An 18,226-nucleotide genomic window follows, 5' to 3' on the forward strand; every position below is an offset into this window, starting at 1 on the left:
CAAAACCTCCCAAACTGCCACTGTTAACTTTAACCCGAAAAGTGACTGGGCTCTGGATGCGGGATGCTCAAAGTGCATCGTCTGGAACTTGCAAAATTATGTATGTATATACGCACCGCACAACGTCTGGTAGAACCTAGTGATTCGATTGCAAAAATTCCGCGTTACTCGGTATTCGAAAACTCCCGTAAAATTATTAAAAAAAACCGACTGCAGAACCGAGGCAATAACCCTAGTGATATACTGAATGAATGGTATAACCGTTACGAGTAACTTATTTTTTAAAAAATCCGTACAACTTGCAAGACTTCGAGAATACCCCTAGTACACTGCGATCCGAAACAAAAGCGATAAAGCGGTTTCAAAGTTGTAAAAATACCTATATACATACAATAAATAAAGCATGAGTGAAGTAAGGTACAAAACAGAGGTGATCAATTTACAAAATGTAAATAAGTGTAAATTAAATGTTATCCCAAAAGTGCTAATTATTATTTTTCACATAAAATTATTCCGACTTGGACCAACAAACAATCAGAAGGGGGACGTCAAGTAGTTTTAAAGTGAAATATGGCAGACGAACAAGCAGATCTTGTGGCTGGATACCCACCGGCAGGTATGTGGACTTTATGACGCTTAAAACTATTTATATTCATTTGTACATATAGCCGCCCATCGCCCGCAGTTGCAAAACCGCCTAAATCGCCGTTATGGCAAAAAATGAGATTTGGTTACCCTGAACTCCAGATATGGAGATTTATGCATAAAAATCGTGAAAAAAAATAAAAAATTTGTAAAATAATAGCTAGAGAAAATACCGCCTCTCAAGGCAATGCCTTGAAAGAGAAACCGTCTTTTTGCTCTCCTGTAAACTTCGAGTGCCTTAAGATAAGCGGTTTTGCAGAAATTTTCCTAGAACATTTCTGCATCAAAAAGAAAATTTTGAAAAAAATGTCGCTAACATCTTTTTCGGGGGTCAGCCACGATATTATTACAATGATGATGAGATATCTATATTTTTTTTTACAGTTAAGGCAGGTGGTATGCGCATTGTGCAACACAAGACGCCTACAGCCGAGCGTTCAGCAAATGATGCCGAGGATTGTACAGAATTGACGGTAAACAATTTGAAAACGTATACATACATACATACATATGTATGTTCAGATGTTCTTTATTATAATTTTAGGAAACTGCTGGTGGGAATAGCTTGTCTGTAAGCGGCGCTCCCATGAAGGGCAATATTGTGCATACACCACAGGCCGTACAGGTCGCCCATGCGCTCAAACCACCGGCGTTTGTTGCACGTAAGCCACCAATAATTATTCAACAACCGCGTAAATGAGTATGTGCCATATGTTCCTGTCGTTCAAAGCCTCAAGTTCAGCAGGGCCATAACTATAGCCAAAACAAACACAGCGGAAGCAATAACGATAACCAAAAGACCACAATAGGAACAGCAAAAACATTCTAATTCAAAGGAGCAAAAACAGAATAATTTTTAATTCCGAGCGTAGGCAACAGAAGCGCGATGCGTTAAATATATATAAGAAAATAGATATAAACAAATTATATAACAAAACTTATTAGGAAATGTACTAATTTTGTAAAACAGCGGAAAAAATCTAAAAATTCAATATTCCCGAAAATAATACCTTAAGATGTCATCTGCACTTTTTGTGTTACAAATTGCGAACCAGCCTAATGCATTGAACTTACAGAGGGCAACAACAACAATGCAAGGGGCCAACCAAATAAAGAAAAAATACGCACAAAAAGGAAGTGAAAAAAGTAACCAGCTGACTCAGTGGAGAGGGCGGGGTTGCTGGTGGAGAAGACAACAAGACTAGGTACAAGTATTGCACGCATTAAATGGGGCAGCAACAATTTAAGGAGTTTAACTGCACCTACCATCAAGATGTAACAATCAATATAAATATTAGGGTGATACAAAAATTGCGAGACAAATTGCTGATTGTGAATGAAGACGCGATCAAATATATTAAATGGCAGAACAAACGATATTAAGAAAATAATAGTAACAAAAACAAACCCTTATTTGTTAGTGTACCAGTGGTGAGGTCCAACCAAAGGGATGTGAGATCATTCGATATCTGCCAAGTGACGGGGCTTTCGCTGCGGGATGCTAAAAGGACTGGAGAGACAATAGGGGGGGGGGCGTACTGCGGGGCTTATCACCTACAAGCGTAGTACCAACACAATGGCCCTTTTCGCCTCGCCATGAGCCACACCTGGGTTTGCCTGTATAGTTACAGACTAAGCACCAATTGATAAGACCACTGTACCACGTCTGGTACCAAATCTCTGCATTCTTGAGATTTTTTTATATACTTTACTACACTTGCTCACAATAGCGATGTTTCTTTCATCTTTAATGCTCACTAGGCTCTGCTCTGGCGCGCAGCTAAAAGTTGGGTCCTGACTTTCCCATGGCCATCACACGGTGCACAACAAAATTGAAAAGGCGACGCTGCTATTGTGGTTTTCTCGTCATCACTTCTGATGCTCAGAGAGAGCTTTTACTCTGTGCGTATTCATATAAAATCTACAGAGAGCTTTGAAGACTTCCGCCTGCGGGTGCTGTTTTGAACACCACTTATGTGGCGGCACAGCACTGACGTTCGCTGCTTTTCTCTTCAAGCTGAGCTTTTCTTCACGGAATTAGTTGCCGGTAGAGCTCGCTCCTATCGGTTAAAGTGAGGGAGACGGAAACTTGCGTTGCCACGACAGTTGGGTCTACGTAACCGGAATGACCCAGATTTATATCACGCCAAGGACTGTCACTCCAGCATCATTCCCCAAAAACTATGTGGGGAATTTGTGTGGTGTTGCAACAACAACAAGACGAAAGCCTGACTTCTCTAACACTCCACAACTGGCTACCATTTACTCATCGACCGTGTAGACTTAAAACAGTGTTGTGGTGAGTGGAGGGCAAAAAAAAGACACACTATCTATAATCTATTCATCTTATCTAGACTTGAATCGTTTAAAGAAAACAGTGCAATGAAAGGATGTTTTTTGCTCTCGTTATGTTTGTTAGTTCCAAAAAAATGCAGTTACATACATACTTTCAATTGCTATCATACGACCAATGCTAACTCACAGGCGTTAGTTTGGTGACCAGAACTAGATAAACAAAACAACTTCAGGGAATTAGGCAGTATACAAAGATAAGCTTACGCAAGTGCGACAGGCTTGACAACTTATCGAATAAGGGAAACAATCAGATTATATCAGGGACCGTAACAAATACAACTTTTAATATAAAAATCGCTCTTTAACAATTATATTTTTACATTTATTTAATTACTCCTTAAATAACAGTTATTTAAAAATTTTATTTTATAAAACCAAAGTAATATTTATTTTCGATTTTTATCTAAAGCATCTACAAATAAAAGTTATTTTTGATTTTTATATTATATGTCTTAGATAACAGTTATTGAAGGCTTGTATATATAAAAATCATAAAAAAAAATTAAAAAATCTGTCTGTGATTTTACTTTTAAAAGTCATCAATATAAATCAGTCACTGACTTTCATTTTTTAAATCATTCTTATAAAAGTCTTGTGTAAGGCGTAGTCGTTTTGTTCTCCAACACCTTATCTGCGAAATATGATAAAGACTGTATATGACTAAAAAGTAAAATTCACTGTTACCTAACACATATAAAATAAAATTCAGAAGTAACTGTTCTTTGTAGATAATTTATTTAAAAATCGAAAATAACTGTTATTTGGGATTTCTAAAATAAAAATAAAGAAAATTGTTACTTTTCCTTAACTATGCATAAAAATAACAATTTGATTCTCGGTGAAAAAAGAAACCAATTGCTATGTATCACTTAGTTGTACAACATTTCCTTCACAGTGAATTTTTCAATAGCAATTTTCATCAATAACTGTTACGTCCGGTCCTTGGATTATAAACCTCCTACGACAGATTTCAAGAAAATCTTTCAAGTGCAGTTTATTTCCAGGCGGGATTGGAGTAGGGGCGGGATAGTCGAGGATAATTCCACTGAAATCTATACTTACGGGTCCAAAATGGACTGCAGTGTGGGTCCGGGGATGTTCTCCGAAGCGTAGAATGTCTCTCTCTCGCTGCGATTATCGAGCTTTGCTAACATCATCCAAGCGGAAGTACAGGGAAACGAAAGGGCCTCTAAAGAATTAGAGAGGAGTGTGAAAGGCATACATATTCTCAGGTAGCCAGGCGGCACTTTTAGTACTTGCCTTCCGGTAACAAAGTCCAAAGCAGTCAGAGATTGCTAATGTGCGTTCAGCTCGACGGCCTGTTGAACATAGGCGGAAATGAGAAGGCTGACGAGTTGGCTAAGGCCGGAGCATCTCTTGATGAATCCGAAGCTGAGACAATTAACTGTCTACTCGGATTCATAATAAGGGCACTGCATTTGCAATTCGTACGTGTGGCTGATGCACGTTGGAACAACCTTTAAACCTTCAAAACTGCGAGGAACAGACAATCAATATAATCAAATTAACAGCCGCGATAACGGGACTTTGGTACATTGGAGTTTTTCCATCCAAAATTTTAGGTAGATCTCCAAATGCACCACTACTAGCCTAAATAGATTCATCGAAAATCCAAATCGTTCGACGAAACCGAATCACTAAACCAGAAAAAATCAAAGATCTCAGAGAAAGCATATCAAAATGGTGCTATAACTAACTAACCTTGAACTGCCTGGCAGAAGCAGCGGAATTAGACCTGCTAAACCTAAAATATTTTTTTTTTTTTTGATATCAACTGTTTAAATAAGGAAGCTCAATTTAAATGAAGAAGAGGCACTAACAATGGGCTACAATGCCTCTGTGTGAATATGCAAGAACTCTCCATAAAGGACTTCTCAACCTTGCCTAACTTAACCTAAATATATCAATGAATTATTTAGTATATAAGAAGGTTGTTTAGAAGAGTTGATATTGGCTGAACTTAAGGCGTAAATAGGGCCGAAATTTATGTGTGTAACATAAAAATGCTCTCAAAGTAAACTTAAAAACTTGTAGCGGGTTAAGTGGCCACCCACAGTGAAAGCTTTGCCTGCAATATCTACTAACTTATATCTAACAAATCGTTAATTCTAAACGCAACAGCCGTCGAATACTCGCGGATTAAGACTCATTACTATTTTATGATAACCGCTTACATACATTGTCATTGGCAGTAACCTCGAAGGAATAAGATTACTTTAAATTGAAATCTCATCTTGAAATTTGCAGTTTATTTGTTGCCTGCATTTCATTTATATTCACTTTGTACATCGCCATTCCCAGTAACAATGTTGACCTACACACACACACACACCAACACACACAGCAATGCTATGATGCAGTTATGTAGTGCACTGCAATGTCCAGTGACTCTTAAGCGCACGCTGTCAACTTGCAACAGACTTACCCAATTGAAAAGAGCTGCCCTCCGGAAAGATCAAATAACGACGTTTGCGAGAGAGTAAATGGTCCGGCGTAGCGGATGGCCCCATTGCCACCATCGCCTCTTCCTGTAATTTGTGCGCCAGCAGCTGCTCGAAGTCATCGGCGATGTTGTTGTTGATGCTGTTACTGTTTTTGTGCATCGCTTTGTTGCTGCCATCGCTGTCAATGGATTTTGCATGCAATGTTGTAGTGGCAACACTGTCATTATGCGGCAACACTTCATCAACAAAAGCGGATGCGGATGTTGTCCTTGCAGCTGTCGCCGGCTCAGCCGCCGTTGTTGCAGCTGCTGCAGCTGCTGCAGTTCCTCCAGCAATCTCACTTGTAGTGTCCGCAGTTACTGTTGTTGTTGTTGTTGTCGTCGTTTTTGTTGCCACTGCTGTTGCTGACACAATAATTGTCGCAATTTGCTGGTGCGGCCATCGTGGTGGCAAGTGTTGTGACAGTGTTGCCAATAAATTGAACAAAATGAAAAATTTCTGCGTGCAGCGCGTATGCATTTTTCACAGCATTTATTTATCTGTTGGAAATTGAAAATTATTTTTAATAATCTGATTTTTATTTTCGATTTTCTTGCGGCGAAATATTTTTGTACGTAATTATTATTTTTTCAGTGTTTGTATTTCCAAACAAATTACAAATTCAATATTTTCACTGCACTCTGCATTAATTTGGCCAAAAAACAGTTACTTCATTGCACATGCCGACTCATCACAAATCCAACTGTCCGCCAGTCGACTTCATCTAAATACGAGTATCAACAAAATTCTAGCTGCCTGCCTCGTGTCCATTCTTTTTGTTGGCCTTCTTCTGTTGGTCTTCTCGTTACTAATTATTTTCTATTTGCGCTGCTTCTGGCCATAGATTTATTTCGTTTTCCATATATGCACCACTGCTTGTGTGTATATGTTGGCTTATGTGTGTGTATGCTGACAGTAAATGTTGTTAATTGCTTTTAAAATTTCTTTTCTTGCTTTGTTTTTTGTTTTGTTTGCTTTTAAATTTTTTATTTGGTACTCAACTTGCCTGGCCATGGTTAAGCGTTGCGCTGCTACGCGAAGGTGGTGGCAGAAAATGTACGAGGAAATGAAAAAAGCTGGATTTAGTTCATTAAAACTATTAAATGATGCAAAAAAAAAAACAAATACTACAAAAATTCGAGGGAAGGCTAGAAAGAATTTTGAAACACATAAATACGTATCTATATATGTATGCGAAGAAAGGTCTCGAAAAATTTGACCCTTTTACTTTACGTGGAAATATACATAAATATATATGTATGCTTGCTTAAGAACTTTATTCGAATACAGTTATTTGTCAGATTAGGATGGCGGCTGTTGTGGATATCTGGTCCGAGCAATATCTAAATTGGAAAAAGTTTTTGAAGTGAAACTTCTTTAGCGCCGGTTGGTTGGTTGGGAGTAAATTGGCAAATTCAACGGAAATGGTGATAAAATAATCGATATTTTTATCGATTTTGTTATGGATGTTTTTACCGATTTTGTAATCTATATTTTTACCGATTTTGTTATCGATATATTTTTCCGGTTTTTATCGATTTTATCCATATTTTTATCGATATTGTTACCGATTCGCTATCGATATTTTCGGAACTTATCGATAAAATAATCGTCTCCTAGATCGCGAAGGTTAGGCTAAGGGACTACCAGTCTTTGACCCCAGCCGCGTATATCTGTATGTAGGTAGGTAAACGGACGGTTCAAGGGTGGATAAAAGAGCAGCGGTAGTTGTCTATGGGCCCAACACCAAATTTGCAATTTCCAGTGGCAGTAATTCATACGTCCACCGAATTAAACCTTGAAAAGGATTCAAGGGCGCCTTTCTAATTATCTTTTAAGATAGTCAAGCGGCTGCTGCTGGTCCTCTCAAACATGTTGACGAAATCTCAACTTGCTAAAGACTGCTTTAACACGCATCAAGTTATGGCAACAAAAAACACTGTAACTATGTGGTGGGTGCCGGGCCATTGTGGGATCGAAGGCAACGAGGTCGCTGACGAGCTGGCGCGAGAGGGATTAACGACGTAAAATCGGAGAAGGTGACAGCTGACACGATCTATCTTATGGGATTTGCGTGTTAACGAAAACTCACCACCGCATGACGGTGACGGTTGTCGTTGCTTCTTTCTCCCTCTATCAACGGGAAATATGATATCTTTCTCTGTCCGTGGAACTAAGTTTACGCTAAGTCTTCGAGGGTCAGCGCTATAATGCAGGTATTAGGTATTATTGTAGAGTCGGAATACCGCGAATGCCTTGAGGAAGAGGTTACTTCCGAATAGATTTTTTTTTAATGAACTTCAAAGCTCCATTCGTCGAGCCCTTCGAAACAAATAATTCGATTAACGTGGAGCTTTAAGGATTATCTAGGGAAGCCGGGGGTATCTTGGACATACTGCGTTTCGGACCTTTCAGGTCGCAGAGTGTCTTGATCTGACCAACCCGTACATTTATTTATCTATCTATGTAGATATGTTCTTTATACAGTCTTAAAATAAAACTAGTAAATCCTCAGTCAATGTTCGAATAATTGAAAAGCTGTACCTCTGACCTTTAATTTAGTAATAATTTCCTAACGATCGAAAAATATTTATCAAATATCTGACGAAAAAACTCGATACATCGCTAGTTTTTTCTTACTTTTTTATTCATTTGTAAAAATAACTTAAAAATATAAGTAAACGGAGCTGAGTACCGAGACTTAATAAATGGCCTCAAATAATTAGTCTCTTCGGAAGATCCTTTGAAGGAGTTCGAAACTGGACAATGATACTCTCTACTCAGCTTCGAAAGGAGCATATGTGTCCTTTGCAAACTTCGCTGCATACCTATTCTTATATTCCTTATTTATTATTTACTGAGTTTAAGTTTGAAAGCATTTTAGCAACTGCAACTTCTGCAAAAATTCGCATTTATTCGCAAACAAAAGCCAATCGAGGTCATATCCAAACCCATCGATCTAATACAAAAATATGGCCTAGAAATATGAATCACATTCTTGTCTTTTGCTGAAAAAAAATGTTTTTGTGGACGTATTGTATCTGATGTATAAATTTGCCCATTTTCTCATTCAGTGCTTCATTTTGTTACTTAGCAGAAAACCACACATAATTTTGATAAGATTTGCNTGAAATGTCGAGGTCATATCCCAACCCATCGATCTAATACAAAAATATGGCCTAGAAATATGAATCACATTCTTGTCTTTTGCTGAAAAAAAAAAAATGTTTTTGTGGACGTATTGTATCTGATGTATAAATTTGCCCATTTTCTCATTCAGTGCTTCATTTTGTTACTTAGCAGAAAACCACACATAATTTTGATAAGATTTGCATAGTAAAAATACTCCTCTATGCGACTACACTTCTCAATGTTGCCTACTCAATTCAAAGTAACACTGGTTTCCGATAGTGATTCTCTATTGGATTTTAAATGTGATATTATTATCTGTTTTAATGTTGGTTCCTTAGTAAGTGAGGTCGTCAACTCTTTCGAAACTATAGCTGCCAACAGGAGCGTGAGTGCCAAGACGCTATATGCGCTGACTTTTTGCCTGGTAACAACAGATGCGTCATTTTGTCCTCACTTGCGTCTGTATCTAACTTCGAGAAGGCGTTTGCTGTTACCGACGAGGTACAGATTTTAACTGACCAAATAAGTTCTGCAGCTCCTATTACTTATCTTATCAAGCAGCAGACTAAATAAATCACACAAAAGGTAGTCGCACTATCTAAACCCGCGTTTGGTATCAACCAGCTTGGAGAGATGTCTTTCGCAAGTCTGGCGGAGCCGTTGGTGTTTTTGAACGTGATTTTAGACGTATAAGTTTCGCAGGGAAATAAGATTCAGGCATATAGGAAGCTTCTTTTCATGCTGTAGTAGAAAGCGGCCTTGAGATCGATAAATAGATGATTTGCTATTCTTGCGGGTCTGTTCCAATGTTTAGCGAATTGTGAATACCTGCATCCAACTTTTGCTGTCGCTAAAAAAATAGCAGGTACGCCTAACAATATGCAACATCTAGTTAAATGCCCCTAATGCTTCCAGATTTGATGATGATGCTGGATTCCAGTCGATGGGCTCCAGCAGTTTTTTTTTTTGTTTTTCAGCTGTGAAATAGCAAATTCATGCCCCGTCATAGTCAAGCATTGGAACATCGATTTCATCGTCTTTGACTGGGGGCTCGGGCTCATCTCCTCCGCTGGTTTCACCATTGTTACCACTCAAAAGAGTGTTGAAGTTCCTCCTCAAATTGAGTGCGTTCTGGATTTCGGTAAGTAGGTCGGCGTGATTGTTCTTACAGGAGTTAGCCCTGGTCTTGTAGTTTTCCGTAAAACGCCAAAATTTCTGATAAAATTTTCTGGAAAAATGGATAATGTATTCTCTTTATGCTGGCCCTGAAAAGTCCTTTAAGTCTTCTATAAACTTTGATTGCGTTCTCCCACAAAATTGAAATATTGAATTAATTCTGTTTATTATTAAACCTGCGATGTGTACATATTTTCTTTCCGTTTAGTCGTAAAATTTTTCGCTTTAAAGTACACATTTGTTGTTTCTTTACCTATTTGCTTTGCTCTTTTTCCATGATAATTTATCTTGCTCTACGCTCTCAGCGAACAACCGCAACGCCACTAAAACTTTCCGCATTTAGATTTTTCTTGCAATTTTTCATTTCACAGAGTATTCAACGTCTTTTTATTTTATTTTTTAAAAACAATACGCTTTGTTAGAGTATATTTTTCCAAGTACTTATTTCATATCTTACCAGTATTTTGTACATATTTAGGGGTGTCTTATGTGTGCACATGTAATACTGGTGCATCATTATCATTTGACCATCCCAGCATTTCTATGTTACAGTAAACCTAGGGGGGGTTTGAACCCCAAAACCCACCCCTTGTGTGCGCTAATGCTACCCAGAATGATATTTTATTTTGTTTTATTTTTATTCTTTTTGCCACTTTGTTGTATTCTTTCGTTGAGTGTTCCTTTTTTATAAATCTTTATTTCAATTAATAGTTGCGTTGTTTTTTATTCGCATTTTTTCGCACACAAAATGTGCAGTTTCTCAACGCATCAACTAACGAAAAAGCGGAATTTGATTCCTATTCCAAATTACTACTTATTTGTTTTTACCTGCATGTATTTTGTATTTTATTTTTCTATTTTTAGTATATTGTTACCCTAACACAGGCGAATGAATTTAGTCTGCGTTCTGATGTACATATCTCCCAACACTTTTCTGCTTCAATTGTTGTCTGGCTTCTTGATAGTCCGGTCTTCTACTTACTCCGCAGTTTTACTATACTACTATTTTTTTATTTAATTTATTTTTGTTGCTGTTGTAGTGCACTTAATTTGTTGCATCAATGTAAACCCATCCACACAATGTGGATTAAATTTCTACTCCTTGCAATTTTCCTTCGCGTCCACTGTGCCATAGCTTTGATTGGAGCAGTTCAAATTCTAAACGTGTCTTTGCTTCAAGCGGTCTTCTACAATGACCTGGCATGTAGTGGCACTTGAATTTGTTTTTAAACGCTTCGCCTGCACAATGGTGCTCAACCTTGCCATCTAGTCCGTGCTCCTCTTTAGCTGACTTTTGTGTATGTATTGATTTCGTTGTCAGTTAGTTGACCAGTTTTATTTGTTTTTGCACATCTGCCTCGAAATAAAGATGTGTTAGTATGTATTTATGCAACTATATGCAGGTATAAAAATCAACCATACCAGAATTTATAAAAAAAAAAAAAACTGAATACAACAGAGTCTAGTTGCATCGACACCGAAGTGGGTGGTTTATGTAGCGAATTTTTTGCTTGTCTGCTCTTAATTTTGCTCTATTAGCATTTTAATTGCTGTGGAATTCAAAACGCTTCAAACCTCAGCAACTTTTAATACCAACACTTTTTGATATGGGTAATAAGGTGGGCGAGATTGCAAGGATAATAGTATTTGATGGGATTTGTCCTGTATGTTGGTGGGAATTGTAGATTTTAGTTCCAGCAAAGAAATGATAAATGGTGAGAAACTTTAAGCGGAAGTGCTTTTGACTTTTTTCTTTAAAATTAAAGACAAAGCGTAAGGAATAGCTCGAGGTTTTCGCGACCAAGGGCTGTTGTTTCCGGGATCTAACGCGGTTTAGATTGGCTAACTGTACTAAGCGCTGTTCGCATCTGGAGGAACGCCTTAACCAGATATTTATTTCTACTGCGTATCACAGAACAGGCTTCATCCAAACTCCTTTTCGATTAATTGCAACTTTTACATTACATAGGGAGTGGAGAATAAACTATGTGGCCACTTGTTGTTCAAGCCGGACGGCACAGCCTGCACCCACGAAGCCTCCTTGGTTCTTCAGGGCTCACCCGAGCAAGAAGTTAACCACCAACATCAGACATCATACATCAGGCAACATACCCTGCAGTAAAGGCAACAGCACCAAGGTAGTCAATTCCACCTACGTATATCTCTCAACCCAGTTTAGCGACCAGCCTTCCAAGGCACATGAAACTCTCAAAATTTAACTTCAACGAGTCGGGATGATATCTTCCATTAAGAAACGGAGTATTTTGCACAGCAGGAAAGGTTAGGTAGTTGTAGGGCAGACCCAACAAGGAGGACTCATTTATACATTAATTACTGTTCATTGTGTTACCACATTACGCATATTAATTTGAACGGTAACTACAGGATCTCTGAGTTAAAGTAAGAGCAGCGCTGGGTGCTCAAAACGAAGCTCCGCAGGCAGCTTATGCTCACACTGGAGAGCTTTTCGGGAGTATTGATGAAATGCGACCGAGCTGCTTTAACCATAGTCTAGCGAATGGCGGGCAGATAAAAGGAAGTACTGAGATGTTTCCATTTCGTCTTCTAAACAGCTGCGGCAGTAGAGATCCATGACGAAATTAAGTCACAGCGCGTGGGTTCCTAAAGGACAATGTCCGGTCAGTAGACCTCTAAGAATCAAAAGGTGGCGCTTAGCCAGAAGCAGTAGCCCCCTTGACTGCCTGCGGTCAATAACCGGCCAGAAAGACTTTCTAACTTTGCATGTTGGTGTTTTTCCCAGCGCTCACGGAGCCCACTATGAGCCCTTCTGTACAGAAGCAGGCCGCAGATTGCCAAAGAAACTCCTATGCCCTGCCTGTACGGAATGATATCCTAGACGGTGCCCTGCCTAGCCAATACATCGGCCCTGTTATTTCCAGTGATGTCACTGTATATTGGGGCCTAAAATAGCTTGATTTGGAGGTATTTCGAGGCGGTTGAGAGAGAGAGGTAGGGAATTCCTCGACCCGTTTCAATCGTACTATGAGCGATCCCAGCGCCCTGATTGCCGCTTGGCTATTAGATTAGATATTTATCCTCCTAGTCGGCGGAGAATTGGTACATAGCCAATCGGCTGCCTCTTTAAGAGCGGCCACCTCCGCATGAAAGACGCTGCACAGATCTGGCAGTCTGAGCATAAAATCTGAGAGTAGACAAATCCTCCAACTCGTCCGTCCAGGATCTATCAGTCCTTGAAAGTGTTTGTACACCTCTACTCTAAAAACTGCCATTCTTCCATTCGCCCTTGAAGGGATGTGACAGTAGACACCTCAACCAACTCTCCCGTACAGGCTCGATCCGTCCGTGAAAGTGTTTGTAGGACCTCTACTCCATAGACTGCCATTCTCCCATTCGCCCTTGCGAGGGATGTGCGATAGAAGGAGCCGTTTATTGCCAGCCTCAGAACACTCCGCTTAATTTTTTTCAGGTAGGAAGTCGAAGCTTATGAGATTTGTCGAGTGCGATTATGCTGGGTTGAATGAGAAACCTTTAGCTTTTGAGTCTAACGGCTGAGTGAATCGCCACTACTTTGCCCGAAATATAAACAGGTGAGGCAGAGCATAGCACTTAGCGCTAGAGGTTGGAATGACCCGAGTCGCTTCGCTGATTCCAACGTGACCGCGTTCTAACTTCCTAATAAGAGTAGTCTTTTCCAGTGAATTCCAGTGAAGAGTAGCCTATTTCCAGTGTGACCAAGTTAAGGTATCCAAGAACTTTCCTAGAGATTATTTTGCGGAATACTAGCAAGTTATGCCAAAGTGACCACTTTCTTCAAGTTTAAAGCGATTTATTGAAAGTCTACAGACGTCTGGACCAGTTACAAATTTGATGATATTGAAGTCCTGATATTGGTCCTGCAATTCACTATCGCCCGCATTCTTGTGAGCTTCCTAAGCTTGATTTAGAGGTCCATGTACCACAAGCCCTGCGTCAGCCAAAACAAGTTTGAAACGTGGAACATACCTTAAGTGTATATAGCGGGTAGATAAATTTCATTGCTCGACGGTATGATGCCACGCGCAATGCCCAAACCTCAAAGCCGTAGAGGATCACGCAACTTTTAGTGAGATGGCTGAAATACAACACAGCTGGGTATGAAGGGAAGAAGGAGGAGACCACCGAACACATTGCTTCTCTGCTCAAACCCTTGGCAGAAAATTTTTTGAAAAAAAGTGTTGCTTCAAATTCAGCTCAATATCCTTTTTGTAGTCAGGCAGGTTCTGCAATTCACTTCCGAGTGAATTTCAAACAAATTAAACTCAAATTGGCCTGAATAATGTGGATCGAGAGATTAATATCTTGCCAGAAGACAAATTAAAAATGAAACTAGATAGCAGAAGTGGATTTGTAGAAGTAATTCACTGAAAACTTCAAAATTTTTCTATATTACTTTAAGAGTTTTAAAATCGGTTTTAGTGACTCCTTTTAACCACGAAAACCGCCAAAAAAGGGAGAAGAAAAGTCACAACGAAAGAAAAACCCCTGTGTACTGTGTGAAATCTGAAATAGTGAAAAAGTGCTGAAAAACAATTCCAGTTGAAGAAATTCCGCAGCTTGCCAGTTGGGTATACTTTTTTTTTGTTTTTTTTTCATTTTTTATCAACGCGTTTCTCTTACATCATTTTTTATGCTGTCATTTTAGTTAGTCCCAAATGCTATGCTCACACATGGCAAAAAGTTGTGCACAGTTGCCGCGATGTGCCTGCGCCTCCCGATACGGTCGGTCAACAATGTGCAAGTCGGTGGGGTGTAGTGCAGGTTCCTCGAACTCCACTGATTCGCCGCTACTACTGACGTCAGCTGTGGGCAGCACAAATATGGCGCGTAGCAGTTCCGTGATGAAACTTTGAGGTTCCGCTGTATCAGTTTGTCGTTGTTTTATATGTTGCTGTCCAGTTTCGCACAGTGCGCGCAATACACAGGCGGAGCCATTTAGTCCACGACTGCAGAGTGTTCATAAAGCGAGAAAATAAAAAAACAAAATCGAAAAATTGTTAAAAATTCAGCAGAAAAAACTTTGAAATTTTTACATCCACTCACGTTTCATAGAGCTTCTCAATTTTGCCAAACAACTTTTGCCGCGTACGCAATTGCTCACGCAAATGTATACGCTCCAGCTTAAGTTCGAAAGCGTTCAATTTAGCATCGTTGCTGCTGCTGCTGCCACTACTACGCCTCCGTCGTCGTCGCCGACCAAAAACTGGATAGATTTTAGCTTTGGGTCTTGTTGTTAGTATCGGGCGTTGAGCACTATCAAAGCTGCGTGCTTCCACTGCATCGGCTTTTGATTTGATTGTGGTATCAGTGCGTCGAAGTCCCTCACTTGGTGGTGCATATGCCACAACTGGTTCGCGTGTTTGCGCCGGCACCTCAGGAATGCTGTAAGTAGCGGAAAAATTCGGTATTAAATTGGGTTTTTAATTTTACTCGTATATGTTTAAGTATATGAATGAATGGGGCCTGCAGGGCAGTTGAAAAATAGGAAAATGCAAATAATTCCAGTTTGATGATTTATTGAAACAAGTAAATAAGTCCAAGTTCGCACGAACCTCCACTTTTATACTTGAGCTATTTTGCATTATAAAATATTGAATTCAGGCTTAATTTTGTTCTTAATACTTTACGCTTTTGCGACGTCGAATACAGCAGATTATGGAAAGTTCAGCTGGATGAGCTTTAACAAGACAGCGACATAATAAAGTGAACTATGATACTCTTCCTTGACTATATCGAAAGAATGGATGCGATTGCTCCGGCCCTGAATGAATTCGATGCGATATCCACTGGAGGTGGTAAAAAAAGAGGAAGACTTCCTCTGCTTTGGAAAGATCAGGTGAAGGGGTAGCAAAAAAAAGAATCAACTGACGTTCTTTGTTGAACACAGCCAAAAAGAAGAAGAAGCCAAGGAAAGCTGATATTCCGTCGAGGTTGGATCTATCAGATATTATGTGCAACTAAAGGTTAGAATGGGATGCAAGTTGATATAGAATATATGGCAGATACATATATATATCGGTGCCTATTCCAGAGAGAATATCTTTCCCTATAATAATATTCTGGATATTTTTCACATCAAAGTAGCTGTAGGCTGGTGCACTAATTTTAAGTTTAACGAATTGTTAGGTTGGGTAAGGTGGCAGTCCTCCAAGGGGCTAGCTTAGACCGTTAATGACAGCATGAATTCCCATTGGGCAGTGCTCAGTCAGAACCCGCAGAACCCCTGGAGTTTTCGCTTAGTAAGAAGTTTCTTAGACCGCACAGGATCAACTACCGTCCAAAAGGATCTTGCAACTTTAAACATCGAGGTTTCCGCCCGGCATTTGCTGAGCCGACTAAAAGCCCATTTGTCCAGAATCACTGCGCAGGTTGCCATAAGTACCCCAACGACCTCCCTTAAGTTGGTGAGGGCTTCTAAGGCGTCATGTCTGGCCAGTTGATCGAAACAAGGGTTCCTGCAATTTCGCTGTTCTCCAGAGTCCAAATCAGTGTGATGATGATGATGAATTTTCCGAAGATAGCCGAGTACCGTACTCTGTAGAAAGAGAATCCAGCATGCTTCAGCCTCATTTCAAGTGAGTCCCACAAGGCAATGGCCCCATACAGCATAATAGGTTTAGTGATGGTTTCATTCAGCCAGAAGATAAACTTCGGGGAGATTCCCTTCTCCTCCTATTTTTACAGCAGTAAAGGGCAACCTCACAAACACCTCGATATTCACCTCCCACATCAGCTTTCTATTAAGAATCACTCCTAAGTATTTGACTTTATCAGAAAGCACAAGCGGGGTGCCACCTATGGGCATCAATGACCTTGTATCTCCTGGTGAGCAAGACCAGCTCTGTCTTTTCAGGATTAATAGCGAGCACGAAGCTTGCAGACCAGTTTGTGACCAAATTTAGGTAGAGTGTTCAGAAATTTACCTCTGATAGTAAGTGCCGCATCATCGGCATAGGCGATCGCCTCTCCTTTCCACCGCCTCCAGGATATAATTAATGACAACGACCCAGATGAAGAGAGAGAGAACGTCCCCATTCAGCAATGGCAGTTCTGTTGCAGAGCATGCGTGAGATAAGCGCAAATAGGTTGGTCTCAACTCCGAGCTTACATAGGGCCTTCATAATCACCACTGAATATTAGGTCTCGCTCAAATATACAGGATGGCCCTAACCGCGAAGTCTTTGCTTTCCAAAGACTTTTCTGTAACCTTAACATCATATCGCAGACCGGATTCCTGCCTGCTAAGAGAAGCTTAGTCTCTCTCGAGCAATCCTATTTCTTATATGTATATACATAGGTCAATTGGCCTCTTCAACACCTTTAGTAGAAAGGACGAGAGACTGATTGGCCTGAAGCCCTTCGGGGATACGTGAGAGGACTTTCCTGCTTTGCGAATAAAAGTTACTCTCACCTTCCTCCAGACTAATTGGACACATCCTCTATCTTTGCAGCTCACGTGGAAAGGAGTCAGCCACAAGCATGCCAACTCCGCCACTTTCTGCAGCTGAGCAGGAATTAATTTAGAGAAAAATAAACGTGGTAAAATACTAAACTGCAATTAATTTCACTTTGACTTTTTAAAAGGCACAACACATCTACATACATACATATCTACCCACCGCACATTTTCATCTCGCCAATTAGCTGGCTTTGCACTCCAACTGTTCGTAACATGTTGCTTGTTGCGCTGCCACCAATTGTCCGTCCCTGCAAATTTTGAATGAGCTGCCCATTTTTGTTGTTGCTGCCCCCATTTCGCATGTTTCTGCTGTGGCCGCTGCTGATATGGTTGCCAGTTGCTGTCATAATCCTGCCATGATTGCCACTTTTTGTATTGTGGCTGCTGTTGGTGTTGCCAAAGATTGGCAAATTTCACTGGCTGCTTATCGGTTGAATCGCCACCAGCTGAATAGCCAAAAGGCTTTTGGTTCTTGCTATTACTGCTACTGTCGCTGACACCATAGTAACTTGGCTTTTCACTTTTATCAGCCAAACGGTATTTGTACGTTGGACTGTAGTATTTGTTGTTGTTGTTGTTGTTATAGTTGCGGTTGTTGTGCGTGTTAGCATAATAGTTTGACGGCCGATAAGCACCATCACCAGGGTAGTAGTGTGTAACGGGTGACTCTTTATGATTGACATTAAATCCAGTGATGGGCGAGGCGAACGGATTGGATTGACGTGTCGTCGTATAGTACGACGCTTCCATGGCATTTAGTGGTGACAGCGCTGGCGGTGGCAATCGCTGAGACTGTGTTGCCAGCACCTGCGCCTGTTGCATATTTTCGCCATAGTTGATGCCGGTAAACGCAGCCACATTTGCATTGTCAACATATTTGATGCCTGCGGGGGCCATGCCATATTTTGTATCGCCGACTTTGTTTGCATCCACACTA

General features: G+C 40.1%; 2 protein-coding genes across 2 annotated transcripts in view; one reads left to right on the plus strand and one right to left on the minus strand.

The window, feature by feature from the left end:
- The window catches only part of LOC108367219 (uncharacterized), a 35,992-nt gene extending 17,806 nt beyond the window's left edge, over positions 1-18,186 (minus strand). Inside the window, exons 1-4 of the mRNA XM_017621813.1 lie at positions 17,450-18,186; positions 14,874-15,212; positions 14,499-14,776; positions 5,447-5,782 (exon numbers count right to left, since the gene is read on the minus strand). Of these exons, the coding sequence (XP_017477302.1) occupies positions 5,447-5,782; positions 14,499-14,776; positions 14,874-15,212; positions 17,450-18,186 (1,690 nt within the window). The remainder of the gene's footprint in view (positions 1-5,446; positions 5,783-14,498; positions 14,777-14,873; positions 15,213-17,449) is intronic.
- Positions 571-1,345, plus strand: LOC108367222 (death-associated protein 1-like). The gene is made up of 3 exons (XM_017621815.1): positions 571-616; positions 1,030-1,118; positions 1,190-1,345. Exons 1-3 carry the CDS (start codon positions 571-573, stop codon positions 1,343-1,345), a joined length of 291 nt encoding a protein of 96 aa, XP_017477304.1.
- Positions 18,187-18,226: the final 40 nt, after the last annotated feature.

The sequence above is a fragment of the Rhagoletis zephyria genome, unplaced genomic scaffold (genome assembly GCF_001687245.7).
Source record: "Rhagoletis zephyria isolate East Lansing unplaced genomic scaffold, Rhagoletis_zephyria_1.1 Rzeph_scaffold_02586, whole genome shotgun sequence".
In the NCBI taxonomy this organism is placed as follows: domain Eukaryota; kingdom Metazoa; phylum Arthropoda; class Insecta; order Diptera; family Tephritidae; genus Rhagoletis; species Rhagoletis zephyria.